Raw genomic sequence first — 13,811 nt, forward strand, 5'->3', positions numbered from 1 at the left:
AGAAAAACTGTCTGGGGCAAAAAGTGATGTTCTGAGTTTTTTTTAAAGCTTATGCAGAGCTAGTAAATTCAGAGATGGCAGGCAAAAGACAGTAGAAGATGCAATGAGAGTTAAAATAAAATGCAATTAAAAAAACTAATGGTTAGTCTTTCTTAAATGACTGAGAAACTTCTTTTCCAGTGCTATCTTACTCCAGCTTAATCTGTTGCTCTGTAGCAGACACATACGTTCCCAGGCTGGGCAGCCCCCAGTTGCTCAGTGGATACAGCAGAAGACAGCCTGTGGGACACTTGTCCCGCTGTGTCCATCAGCCTCCTTGGCCTCTTTCCTACCACTCTGGAGTTGTTCTTTCTGGCCTCATTTTTGCTCAGGTTGGGTTCTCAGCAGAGGGGCAGCCAGCGGCAGGGCTTGCCAAGGGTCTCTGGAGCCAGCTAGGCTGGGCTCCACCTAAAACTCATCAGCTCTGAGGCTGCAGAACGAGCGTTTGCACGCCGGGAGCGTGCTTGATGTTAATGGTTCTTGACCTGAATCTCTTCAGCAGATTTGTTTTTATCTTAAACTGGTCTGGCAGAGATTGCCAAGAAAGGCATGTGGGATGCTGATATTGCTCAGTGGAAGCACTGGTTTCCTCAGTGGTTGTGCAGTGTCATTTGGGGGCAGTTTCTCTCTCTGGACGTTTCCATGTGGGCAGTTCAAGAGAGATCTTCATTGTGCTTTGCCCAAGGTTTGACCAATTGGCCCTTTAGAAACTGCAAACAGATGCAACACTGAAATTTTGCTTTGGGCGTTCCAACTCTCCCACCACCTTGCTGCCTCCCTCTCTCCTTGAGCTATCGGTTTTGTTTAGCCTCAAACCAAATATCAGATTATTATTTTACAGCCCTGCCATCACATCAGTCTGCATTTTTTTGGCTTTTGCTTTTTTTCTCTGTGTGTGTGCACATGAGGGACAGAGAAACATGATGGTATTGTGGAGATGCCTACAAAAACAAAGTCATTGGAAAAACTGGTACCTGATTCTCTGCCCCCTTGACTGTAGTGTCAAGATATGAACTATTCTTGGTGGTAAAACCACCCAAATGGTGGGATTGCGAATGAAGGGGCTGAATACCTGAAGTTGAGGACAGAAACGGGCACAAGGGAACAGGGGCTGTGCAGCAATGCCTAAGCTGGTACTACTGCCAAAGAGCCAACCTCAGGAAACCACAACATTTGTAACGCTCCGATGTGGATCCATGCTCCTCAGTGGAATCACTACTGCTTTAGCACAGAGTGATAAGAAGGGAATATTACCTCCCTTCGAGGCTTGACTGCAGTGTGAACGTAGGGTCACGTGAACGATTTTCTACAGAAATAGCTCTCCAGCACTGCACAGGGAGGAAGAGGAACGTGTCGTGGATCTCAGCAAGGCAAAAACTAGAGGTTTTCCTTGAAACTTCCACAGAAATATAGAAAGCCTGAAACTACTGTAATGAAAGTGCACGGCCAGACTCCCACCAGCTTCAGTGAAAGAGGAGGCAGGCCATGTGTTCATAGCAGTCTAATTGCATTTCTGCATTGTTTATGTCAGTGTATTAATAAGGGATTGAAAGGCAGAATCATTAGGATGCGCTCAGATAGATTATCAGGGGAAACCAGATTTGGAACATCAGCGAGGTATGTAAAATGAACAAGTAAAGAACAAATGTTAATTGTACTTAATTAGAAATGTACTGAACCACCCAAATTTAATTGTTGGATGTCTGCAAACATCGATGCCCATTAGTTTGTCCACAGCGACTGTTTTTGTTCCCCATGCCACCTTCTATTTTCGGGAAGGGGAAGTCTGAGTCCTTAGAGTTGGTAAAAGTAGGTCAGATGCCATTAATAAACAGGTAGTTCAAAAATGCCTTTGTTTAATTTGACATGTGGCCAGATCCTCAGCTCTAAATTCACACTGGCTGAAGATCTGGCTGGTGGCCTTTGTGCCTTCCACTCTCTATTACAAGAACATCCTCTTACAGTGGCCTAGTAATGTAAAGGTACTTAAAATGGGTACATGAATAAAAAAATACTAGCTAGTACCTTATTTGGCTATGGTTGGGGAAACAGATTATCATAGATAAAAATCAGACCCTGTGTTCTTCACATACCTTTCAAAAAATGCAGAGGAACAGACATGAGCGTACATTGTGGCAGCATGGACTTGCAGAGAATTTGAAGCCAAAAGAAAGAGAGAAATGAAACAGCATCTGATCTGCTTCAGCCTGAACAAGCAATGTGCTGAAGCATCTCATTCTGCACTTCCACTGTGAGCCAAAAGTCAATCCTCTGAAAACAGCTAGTCGAACTGTATCCTTGTCCTCAGTTAGTATTTCTGAATTTTTTTTATATGTTTTAATATTATACTTACAAAATGCCATATGAATCAGACCTGGCATATACATATAGATAAATAAGCTAAACAAATACCTGCTGTACACTGAGTACAGTTTGCCTCAGTCTGTCCTCAGGGTAACACAGTGAATGCACTGAATTTATTCTGCAAACTGTAAAAGGTTTCACTGTGGGTCTTAGCTGAACCAGAAGCTTAAGATTTCAAATTTTGGTATTGCTAGTTTTCAAATCACTTTAAATCAAAGTTTTCCAAGTCTATTTCCAAAATGCTTTAAACCAAAATGCATTATTTTGCCCAAGTAATTTTTTTAATTGGTCATTGATCAAACCTAAAACATAAGGACTACAGTAACACCCAGATGGTCAGGAGTGCTCTGCTTAGTATCATACTTTTAGTCCTGGCCCTCCTAGCTTTTTTTCACTTGCTGTTCCTTGTTTTTTTTTTCCCCCAGTTTCTTTTTTTTTCCTCTTGGTGCCTTCACAAGGTGGTCTCTTGGCTTTACTACAGACAGTCTGACACCCAGTCTTAAGGAAGAACACATAAGGGTCATGCAGGCGGTTGGACGTTATTGCTTGATCTTTTCCTCACTGTGGCCCAGCTCATAGCAACTAAAGCACGTGACGGGCTGTACGTGGGGACTGCACGTCGTGAGCGAGGCCCCGGACACTGGCGGTGTCCCAGCCCGTGGGACGTCCCAGCCCGTAGCCAGAAACCTGCCCCTGCGCTAGCAGGGGCTCTTGGCCAAAGGAAGGCCCCAGGTCAAACTCTCTGTGTGCTTAGGAGTGATTATGAATGGAGTACTATTACTGGATCGAGTACACCTTTTACAAAAATATACAAACTTTAGTTAGCATCCTTTTTCCTTTTACGTGTACGCCTTTCAAAAAGCTTTTGCAGAAGGCTTTGAACAGACACGGCATATGAGGTAAGATCATGCTCATAAAAAAATATTCAGTTAAAAAATAGAAAACAGAGGTTAAGAGGGAACAGCCAGTTCTTGCAGTGAAGGGAGGTGACCAGTGAAGTTTTTCAGGAGCTGGTGCTGGGGTCTGTACTTGTCAACATGTTCAGAAATAACCTGGAAAAGGTGGTAAGGAGGTGACAGGGCTTGCTGATGATACTAAGTTATTCAGATTTGTAAGGATAAGGGCTGACTGTGAAGAAATGCAGAACTATATGAATCTGGGTATTTGAGTGATAAAGTGGCAGATGAAATTCACTGAAGATAAATATGCATGATGTACATAGGAAAAACCAGTCTGACTTTCACATGTAAAATGTAAGCCTAAAAAGACTGTTGGCTGACCATTACTACCACAGAGAGATCTGAGCATTGTGATACACAGGTTTGTGAAAGTGATCACTATCAGGAGCAGCTCAAAAAGCAAATCAAGTGTTAGGAATTACCAGGAAGGAAAGAAAGAACAAAATAGAGAACATCATGATAACTCCACATAAATCCATAAATTACCAACATCTTTTATACTATGAACATTTCTGATCCTTTCATCTCAAAGGACGCAGCCAAACTGGGAGGCACACCAGGAGGGGCAACAAAAAGGATCAAAGGAATTTCAGGGAATGAGAGGAATGTGTGAGGGAAGAGTAAGGAAGGGAGGTCAAGGCTCTGCAGACTGAAAAAGAGGTGACTTGGCGGGCTACACAACAGAGATCTACAGACTTGTGAAGGACACAGATGTCTGAGGATCAGTTGTGTAGGTCTTTTCCAGTTCAGGAAGTAGGGGCTGTTAAATGAAGCCAGGAGGAGTGCAATTTGGAACAGAAAAAGGAGATGGCACTTCATGCAGTGGGTAGCAGATCTGTGAAACTCCTTGCTAGAGGATTTTGGGGGTTTGAAAAATTTGCACAAAGTCTTGGAAGAGAAATCCACTGAAGTGTAGAAACGGCCTCTGTTGTGGGAAGCTCTTGGGCTGATAATTGGTGACTGGGGGAGTATTAGGAGGAAGTATCTGAAGTTAGCCCAGCTCTTACTCATCCCAAACCATCTGCTTATGGTCATTGTTGAGACAGGATATGGGGTAGATGGATCCTTGGTCTTATATCCACGTCTGTCAGTATTTTCTCTTCCTGTTTTCCCTCTAATCAACTCCCCTCTCTCCTTAAAAATGTTTCCCTCCATTCTTTCTCATCCCTTCCTTGTTTTCTGCCTGCACTTCCAGTCCCTCACTCCAGTCAGCCCAGAGTTGCTCTCAGACCCCTACTTGCAGTGAAACTGAAAACAAACCATCTTGAAAAACACAACCTCAGTGCAGCAATAGCTCTTTCACCTCCTCTGCCGATCACAGGAAAATAGAAAGGGTGTTAGTTCTGCCTCCAGCTTGTTAGCAAGACAGGGAGTATTAAGAAGGACTGTGTAAACAGAGCCAAGTCAGGACAGCAAAGCAAGGGGATTTCGGCATTATGAGAAGGAAGGGATATCTGGATCTTGGAAGGCTATAGATGTGAGGTTTTGTCTAGAAGTCAAGTGAGCTGTTAGGAGTGAGTTGTGCATGAAAAATAACTTATGCTGGAAGGGTCTGAACAATATCTTGGACTTTATATGTAGGGAGCTTATTTGGAAATAGAAGAAACAGAGAGTAGGAGTGGACATTGCATGTAGAGGCTTCATGGTCTTTCTCTTCAGGTTTCTGACTGCTCAACCAGATCAGAAAACACCTCTTCCTTTCAGTACAACACAGACTATTAAAATAAAACACTTTTCCCCAGCAAGAAGTTCTAGGTGCTCGTGGAAACCTCATGCTTTGAGTGATAAGTCTGTAGTTCCAGCCAACATTCAGCTCCTCTGCAGAGGACATGGTTGGCGCACTCAGAGAGAGAAAGTGGAGGCTGAGTCACAGTGACCACATGGGAGATGAGTGATTACAGTCTAGTAAAGGAGGGAAAGGGGGAGGACAAGAAGGAAGGAAGAAAGGAAGGATTGGCTGAAATGTGATGGTATTCTGTGTCCGTGAAGAATGTTAAGCAGTGTGAAGCAGGAAACAGAGGGTCAAGAAGCAAAATATATTTATCTAATAACCAACTTAAGGTGAGAATATTTCAGGTCAACTCAGGATGTGCAAAAATCTGAAAAATTACCTTCAAATGCTGTTATATTCCCTGATGGCTAGGGGTCTTAAGTACTGGCAAAGAAGTTGGAAGAAAAATGTGTTTTTCGGTGACCCTCAGCCTCAGGCATTTGCTTTTTTTGTTGTGAATAGCTGGTGTTGCATGGTGCTCAGGTGTGCAGATGTAAAAGTGATTTTTTTTTTTTCTTTCCCTGTGGAAATGTGAGGGTGGGCTGATTGATAAAGGGTTGAAAGGTGGGATAGGTAAGACTGCTGTTGATCTTACTGTGTCTTTTGAGATAGTTCAGATCAATCAGCTTTCTGTTGCAGCATACTGGGGTAGTTCACGGCAAGCCATAATGTTTGGAAAGGATGACTGTGGAAGGGAAACACTATCCATTTATCTGGTTGCATGCAGGAAAGGCAGTGTGCAGCTGTCAAACACTTTCTTTTTCCACAGAGCCATGATGATGTGCAACAAGGCCATGAATGTCATATATCCTACTGTCTTCAAAGATGCTTACCAGGAGACTGAGGCATTCAGGATATCAGGGACCTCCCCTAGAGAATGCACTTCCCCTCTAAGTGGGGACACAGAGCATCCTACAAAACAGAAAACAACTCAGTCCTCACTCTGCCAACTGAGCAGTGCACCAGGGCCCCAACCCAGCCTAGTGCATTGAGGCCATTGAGAAATGCTCCTGCATTTCGGCAGTGAATAACTTTTCAGCACAGCTAATAGTGTTCAGTGTACTTGATCACAAGTTCACCCCCACGCTGCAGACCAAGGGTGAGGAGTGGTGATGGAGAGTTGCTATTCTCTGGGAGTCGTGAGCATGTCTGAAGTGAGATGGGTTGGTGATGTTCCGTCTGTTCGTGATGGGCAAACGTAATGGGCAGCAGTAGGGACAAGTGATAGTGAGAGCAGAGAGGCGACGGGCTGAAGAATGAGACATGCAGAGGAGGAACCTGCACCACTCTCACCAGGACTTCTTGTTTGGCATTCCTTACTAAGTTCCTAAATAAATATAAATAAACAAACTACAATATATGATGTAAACCATATCCAGCTCCTACCATTTGTAGAAGATTTCCTGCTAGCCCTACTAACCCACGTACTCTGTGTGAGTGTGTGTATTGGGGCAGGTGCTTGGGATGAGCTCCCAGCTGGCTGAAGCTTTGCCACTAAATGCGGTGGGGCTGGCATTTCGACCTCTAACTGATTATTTTTTACCTAGAGTGGGAATGCTTGGATCATAGCTCCTTAATGGACAAGCGCATTATAGTGTTACAGCCAAAGCTCATGGAGCATGCTGGCAGGGGGCCAGCACACGTTCTCCCCCTCCACCCCCATTAAGCACGTTTCACAACCTGTACATGCTCCCTGCTACTATTTCCCTCTCTGTTTCCTGCCTCAAATCGACTCAATATTCCCCAGGACACGTGGCTATGCCAGCTTCGCACTACCAATCGCACGGCACTGGACGCTGAGGCGTGGAGCAGGCGAGGCCCATGTCATTCAGATTTTTTTATAACTTCCAAGTGGAAAACAATTCCTATATATTCTTTACAATTCCAGGAATTTCCAGAGTTCCTGTCTTAAAGTTAGTGTTGTCACCACTGCTTCTTGAAAGATGTGAGTCAGCCCAACTTGAATTTGTAATAACATTGCCCCAATGCTGCTAGGAATTGATTGCTGCCCTAAAAAAAGGATAGATGCTGAGAAAAATATTGTGCCTGCTGTTAATCACTCTGAAAAATGGTCACTATCAGTGACAGGATGGCTTCCTCTTGCTCCTAGTACTGGTGCAATTGCCAAATACTACCTCAGTAAACAAGAGTGTGATTGAGGCTGCCAGTGGCTTTGCCAAGAGGAATGCTTAGAGAATTCAATGGGATGTTACAGGAGGGAAAGATTGCAGTGGCCTCCGGGCATCACATAGGAGGGTTTGGGAGGGAGGAGCTGAGAAGATGAGAAGGCAGAAGAGTAGTATTTTTCCAACTGATATGGGGATTGAGGCTCTTCCGTGGTATTTGTCACTGTACTACTTGAACTGCAAATTGCAGAACTGTCTCCGCGATGGGGAAGAAGATGTGTCTGGACACAAGCTGGGTCTAGGGCTTTCATTTAGGACTGTCTATCATACAGAGAGTCAAATCTGTCCTGTGAAGAAGCAGACAAATCCTTTACCTCAGCTCCTACGCTCCACTATAAATCACTGGGATGACAACAAAACCACTTTTCTTCTGAGACCAGTAGTTTCATAGGCAGGACTTTAGCTTGGAGCCGGTTTATAGTTTGATTTCAGTGAAATACATCAAGATGACATGAAGTACACTCTTACCCTGGAAACTTTTCCCCGTCGATAGTTATAAATATACCACGCTATTGTGCTTGGCATGCTGTATGCTAATAGAGGTGAGGGCTCTGAAACTCATTAGGAAAGGGAGCGGGCTGCAGAGCAGAGTGAGGACAGTGTGAAGCTAAGGTTGATAACCATGGCCTTGTCCAGAATAGGCCATGGGAGTTTTCTTATCTCACTTTGGCAGGAGGTGCTGCTAGCTTCCTGTGCGAAATCAGGAGCATATGCTGCTTTCCTCTTGTTGTTTGGCTTCCTCCACTACACAAGACGGTTCCCAGCACTGTGATTATCTTTGCATCTTCAAACATGGCACACTCTGCTTCCTCATGGGCTTGATGTATTCTTGAGAAGCAGGCTGGTTCCCCTCCCCCAGGCCACTTCTCTAGGGCCCCTGCCGGTGCCAGCCCTGCACATCACAGACCTTTTATAAAGCTGAACTTACTTCTGGTTGCATAAACCTCCCCCCAGCACTTCCAAAGAAGTGTAAGTTCCCAAAGCTAAGGGCGGTGAGCAGGTCTGCCGGTGGAGCTCACCCCGCGCCGCAGGCAGCCGTGTGCTGCCGGCTTCCCCTGGCCCCCAGCACCAGCAAAACCACTCTCACCCCTCCTTCCCCCCGTGCTGGGCTTCTCTCAAAACCCGCAGGAGACTTGACAGCTTCTGTTTTACAAAGGAATAGCCTATTTCTCAGGCTCTCGACACAAAGGACGAAGTGTGCCTGTGCGTGCGGGTGTGTGTGCGCGTGCACACAGGCAACGCACATGCGAGCACGCACGCAGGCACATGGAAAAAACTACTTAGGGGATGAGAAACCTGATTGCTCTGCTTCTCCCAGTACTCGACTAAGACAGCCGAGTCTGATTACCTTGCTCTGAGATTGCATAATGTTTATAAACATACATTTGTACACACATCGCCTTAGCATTTATTATATAGGATCTCTACACGTGCATAGTTGCACCCACAAAGCAGGAACATGAAAGGATCTGCGGAGAAACGAGTGTAAGAAGTGCTTAGAAATGTGCTGGCAGATATTAGCTTGTTTATCAATCTCTGTGCACACTGTGTGCTTTTTCATTAACCTGGTGGTAACCCTGCTGTAAGCTTTCCTGAAGATGCAGAGCAATGAGGCTCATCCCACAACAAAACATTTCAGGAATTCATGTGCTCCAGAAATATCTGGAGTAAGATTCAGATATCCAAAATTCAGTGGGATTTCCCTGCAAACACAGGCAGTTCTTGCTACAAATAGGATACCCTTGCTATTTTACTGAGTGGGTAGTTTGAAGTAACTTGTAATTTCTTTACAAAGCATAAAAATACATAGCTGATGTTATCTGAGGACACACGCAATGAAACATCAATTGGATTAACGGGAATATGATTGTGTATTTTGGTCCCGGCCAGAGTAAATTTTTATATTTTCATTTTTCTCTCTTTCTTTCCAAGCATCTGTACTTAACAGAAACATTTGGTTTGATGACTACATCTACATTCAGCGGAGCCTTTTCTCTTTCTGTTACAAAATGCCTGCTGTTAGGAGCTGAAGTCAGGTTAGGAGGCAGGACTCTTAATTACTCCCACTTGTCCCTTCCCTGTCTCTACCCGATGCTGCTGGCTTAAGCAGTGGCTTCACGTGGCACCACTGGCAGCAGCAAGAGGAAGGATGACCGAGTACTAACCTGACTAACCAGCTCAGGAGGCTGGAGCTGGCTCATGTTCTCTGTGCCTAAGCTGTGTTAGTGTATTTGAGGTCAAAGAGAGAGCATTTGGCAGCTGAGGAGAGAAAGCATCTGGTTCTGCATCCAAAGGGATGAGTCTGAGTCTTGCCCTAGACTTTGCCTGGCAGCCGCGCTGCAACTGATTTGTAAATGTTTGCTGATCCAGCAGACCGTGGAGCCGAAGAGGCACGTACGACAGCGCTTACATCTCCCGCTGTATACTGTGGGCTGTTGGATAATGTATTCTCAGCTCGATTGTGACTCCTTTTTTATTGAAACCATGGACAACAGCTATTAAGTGTATTTGATTTTCTCTTATAATTGCATTAACATTGTAATCGGCAGTTTGGAGATAGTATGGTATGTGAAGTCAGTAGACTTCATATATGTGCCTCCAGGGCTAATATTTCAACTAGTGTTTTACATGTGTTTTTCTTGTTATTGTGATGTTATTGTAATTATGATGGTGGTTTATATTATGCTATTAATGAGTAATCAGCACCCCATTGTGCTGAGCATCAACAAAGACATAACACTGTCCTCATCCCTAAGACGTTGCAATATACAGTCTTTTTCAAGGAATTATGAGGAAGAGTACAATAATAACTCCAGAGCTGCAAGAAGGGAGATTGGAGATGCCTTTCAGAGCTGCACAAGCAGTTTCTGAATATGCATTGTACCTTCTTTCTGTCCTTTACCAAAATATGTGTCTCTGTAAGGTCTTTTGTAGTGAAGAGCACAAATTTTCAGCATTGTAACAAAGAAACATAAATTCATTCTGTGAGGAAAGATACTAGTTTCCATCTGTTTGAAAGGACAAAAATTTTAAAAATTATTTTTTAGTATAGATGAAATGAGATTTTGGGGTCTCCATTTTCCTGTACAGTGATTGCCCAAATACCCAGTCACGAGGATGTGCCTTTGATACTGCCTGTTCGTGTGCCTACAGTAGTGGCATCATTAAATAAGTTCTGATATCTGCTATGGCATGGAAATGCTATCAGCTTACCAACATTGTCATGTCTTCTGTGTTCTAGTCTTGGTACAGAACCAGACTTCTTAAAGCATTAAATGGGCAAAGTAAATGGCATCTATCTTTCTGAAGAATTTTTACCATTTTTTTCCCATCTGAATGCATCAACTGTCTTAATGCAGCTGTCTTTCATCCACACAGGCCTCAACAACCATGTATTAGGAGTTGGCTTTTAAACCAGAGTCTGGAATAAATGTTTGTCTAGATAGGACTTTCTTGCCATGCTATTGCTCCCTGTCCTCTCTCCATGCATGAATGACCATGGCCTGCTCCTGTTGTTTGGCTTTTTCAGCTCACTGAGCCTCTCAATGCATGTTAAGAAATTTGGGCAGACAATCATATATCTGTGCTAATGATTAGAGCCCAAGTCAGTTTACATATCATCATTTCTTTAAGCTGTAGTATCTGCTAAGACACTGGCCAGTTTGACGCAAAGCTGCACAATTAAAAACAAGCGTGTAAAGTTAGTGTACCATTGATATTATAAACAACACAAAGTTTAAGCAAACTGCACAGTTAGCTGAAGGGAAATGAACCTCATTCTTTGGTCAGGATTGCATCACATGCTGTTATCCAGTCACTGGGCTTTAAAGGTCATTTCTCCAAACAACTGATATACATATCAGAACTATTTGATTACAGATACTACAGTCGTTATCTTTCAAATCCATGGAAGATCAAAGGAACAGATCTTATTTGAAAGATCTTGACCCTGCTGAAGGGTTAAGCTCTACCGTTGAAGATGCAACTGAACAAGCAACAAGTAAATTTTGGATGAAAAGCAAAACTAGGTATCCTGAAAGAAGAATAGGGACAGGCAGCATTTAAGAAACATTCCAGTGTGTTCATTTCCATGTGTACCAAATTAGGCTTTGGGAAACAAATTAGTTCTACCATGACCACACCTGAATGTTCTGATTAGAAGCCAATTTGTTGCATAAGGCAAAAAACATTTTTTCCCTGAGATTTCCATTCATTAACATGACTTTGATTTTTTCAGATTAAATGAACATTTAAGTCCCTTTGGCAATTAGGTATAGTTTTGTTTAACTTTGTTTTGCGAATGTCTACAGTGGGTTAAATGTTAACACTGACTCCAGAGAGCTGATATTCAAGGAGGGGCTGTGGAAGTGGACCCAATCATCAGGCTCCAACCCTCAAGATTTTATGAAAATAACTATAGTTGCCTGGTCAACAGCACCTGCAGTTTCCCTGACTGATCACTGTTTCCAGAAAAATTGTTTTGTCTTATGTGTTGAATGTTTCAGTCTATCACCAAATCAATAAAACTTCAATTTTGTTGTCTTCAGGCATGGCTTTTGCTCTTATACTGAAGGAACTTTCATCCTGAAAGCTGGCAGCAACATAGGAAACAGGATCCAGAGCATCACTGAGAGAACAGCTGTAATAGAGAGCAAAAATAAGGTATGATTCCTAGGAGCAGATAACCTTTCTTTGTGACAGCATGTGTTGAAAAGGCACTGTAAGATGCTATCAAGGTAACAATGAAGAAGCCAGTTTTTTATATTGTTCAGATTTGAAGAGTTGCATACATGCAAATGACTTCCATACTTGGTATTTATCTGCTGAGATGTAGAGATGTACTTATTTCTGCATGCAGTCATATTAAGGTAAGTGACATGCCAGGAGAGTGTATCGGTGGGATTCGCCATACCTGCTTTCTTAGAGCTGGTCTTTAGTATGGGGCACCTCAGGAGCACAGGGGCAGGATTCCAGGCCATCTTTGTTTCATTTTGTGACATTGCACAATTTCCTGTTGTTTTTTCCTATGAGAATTAAACAATTTACTCTCATTAGAGAGTTTATTCACAGATGTGGTCCTAGATTATTAGATGACCAGGTCTTTTCTTGCAATAAAAAATTTAAAGGGCTAAATGAATCCAGATTACAGAAGCAAAGTTTAAGAGAGATCTCAGTCAGAGACAGTATGGTGGCATTCATCCCAGCTGCATTAACTGTCTAAATGTTGTGTCTAGTCCAAGTCAAGCACCCCTTTATGGACCATGGGGAGATGCAGGCACTTCTGAAGGATGAGTAAGCCTGTTGTCTGTTGGTGTCTAATGTGGGAGAGAAAGCCAATGAGATTAACTTGCCAAGGGGCATGGAGGATTCTCCATCAGTTAAAACCTTCAAATCAAGATGTTTTCCTAAAGGATGCCCTAGATCAGCTGCACTTCCCCGGGTTAGACATGAGACTGATTTGGTGTGGTTGGGTAGCCTGTGCTATGGAGGAGCTCAGGCGAAGATGCACAATGCCCTGCCACTGTCACAGCATCTGGTTTCACAGACTGGTTTGGTTTGTGGCAGTAATGGCTGACGAGATTATAAATTTTAAAGCCTACCTTGTTCTAGGCCTGTAATTTCACACTGAAATGCTTTTTATAATTCTAAGGGCACTGGGGATATAGGTCTCCTTTCCTTTGTGGCTGCCTTCAGTCTTCTGCATGTGAAAATGGATATAAACCGTAATTACTCTCATGTTAGGGCCCTCTCACAAACCGCAGATTAAATAGGGCTTTGTGTGCAGCCAAGAATCAGGCCTTGGACTGCATTTTCTCCTGCTGTTGTATTATTTAGAAAGTACCACAGGTGTTTGTGGCGCTGTTCCAGCACATGGGAACGGGTTGGATCCCAGTGAGGCATTTGCTCTATTTAGCTGGCCACCTCTATGTGCTTAAAGATCAAGGCAAAGATGGGAGCAAACAGCTTCCTAGGGGAGACTATCGTAGGAAAGCACATAAAAACATGACACAAGGAGGGATTTGAAGGAGGAAAGGGAAATCATTTCAGGCACAGGAACACAAAGTATTCCAAAGGGGGAATGATGAACAAAAGATGATGAGAACCAGTTATTTTCCAGAAGGGATCTAGCCATGCTATGGTTGAAGTCTTACCTGCTCACAGGGTGCAGAAGGAGCTGTCTAATGACCAGACCTCATTCTCCTTGTGTGCCATGTGTTTTGGAGACAGCGGAAGAGGAGTGGCTGAAATGTCAAAGCAACTTCCAGTCAACAGCAAATAAATTCCTCCCTGGAGAAAGATGCTAATAATGGCTCCTTGCGGCAGAACTGCAGGTTTTGTTTGAAGTCTTTGGCAAGCAGCCCTTTTTTAAAAATGTGCCCAGAAATGAACCAAGGCATGGTCTCTGCACGTGTTACATGGGAAGTTTTGCAGTGAAACTTAGTGGTGCTCCTTGATATTCCTTGTCTTCATGCTGTTTAGTTCATCTAAGAA

At 43.4% G+C, this 13,811-nt stretch overlaps 1 protein-coding gene across 1 annotated transcript in view; it reads left to right on the plus strand.

The window, feature by feature from the left end:
- The window catches only part of FLT1 (fms-related tyrosine kinase 1), a 98,608-nt gene that overhangs the window by 25,877 nt on the left and 58,920 nt on the right, over positions 1–13,811 (plus strand). Inside the window, exon 10 of the mRNA XM_009327748.1 lies at positions 11,867–11,981. Coding sequence (XP_009326023.1) covers positions 11,867–11,981 — 115 coding nt within the window. The remainder of the gene's footprint in view (positions 1–11,866; positions 11,982–13,811) is intronic.

This window comes from Pygoscelis adeliae, unplaced genomic scaffold (assembly GCF_000699105.1).
Source record: "Pygoscelis adeliae isolate BGI_AS28 unplaced genomic scaffold, ASM69910v1 Scaffold14, whole genome shotgun sequence".
In the NCBI taxonomy this organism is placed as follows: Eukaryota; Metazoa; Chordata; class Aves; order Sphenisciformes; family Spheniscidae; genus Pygoscelis; species Pygoscelis adeliae.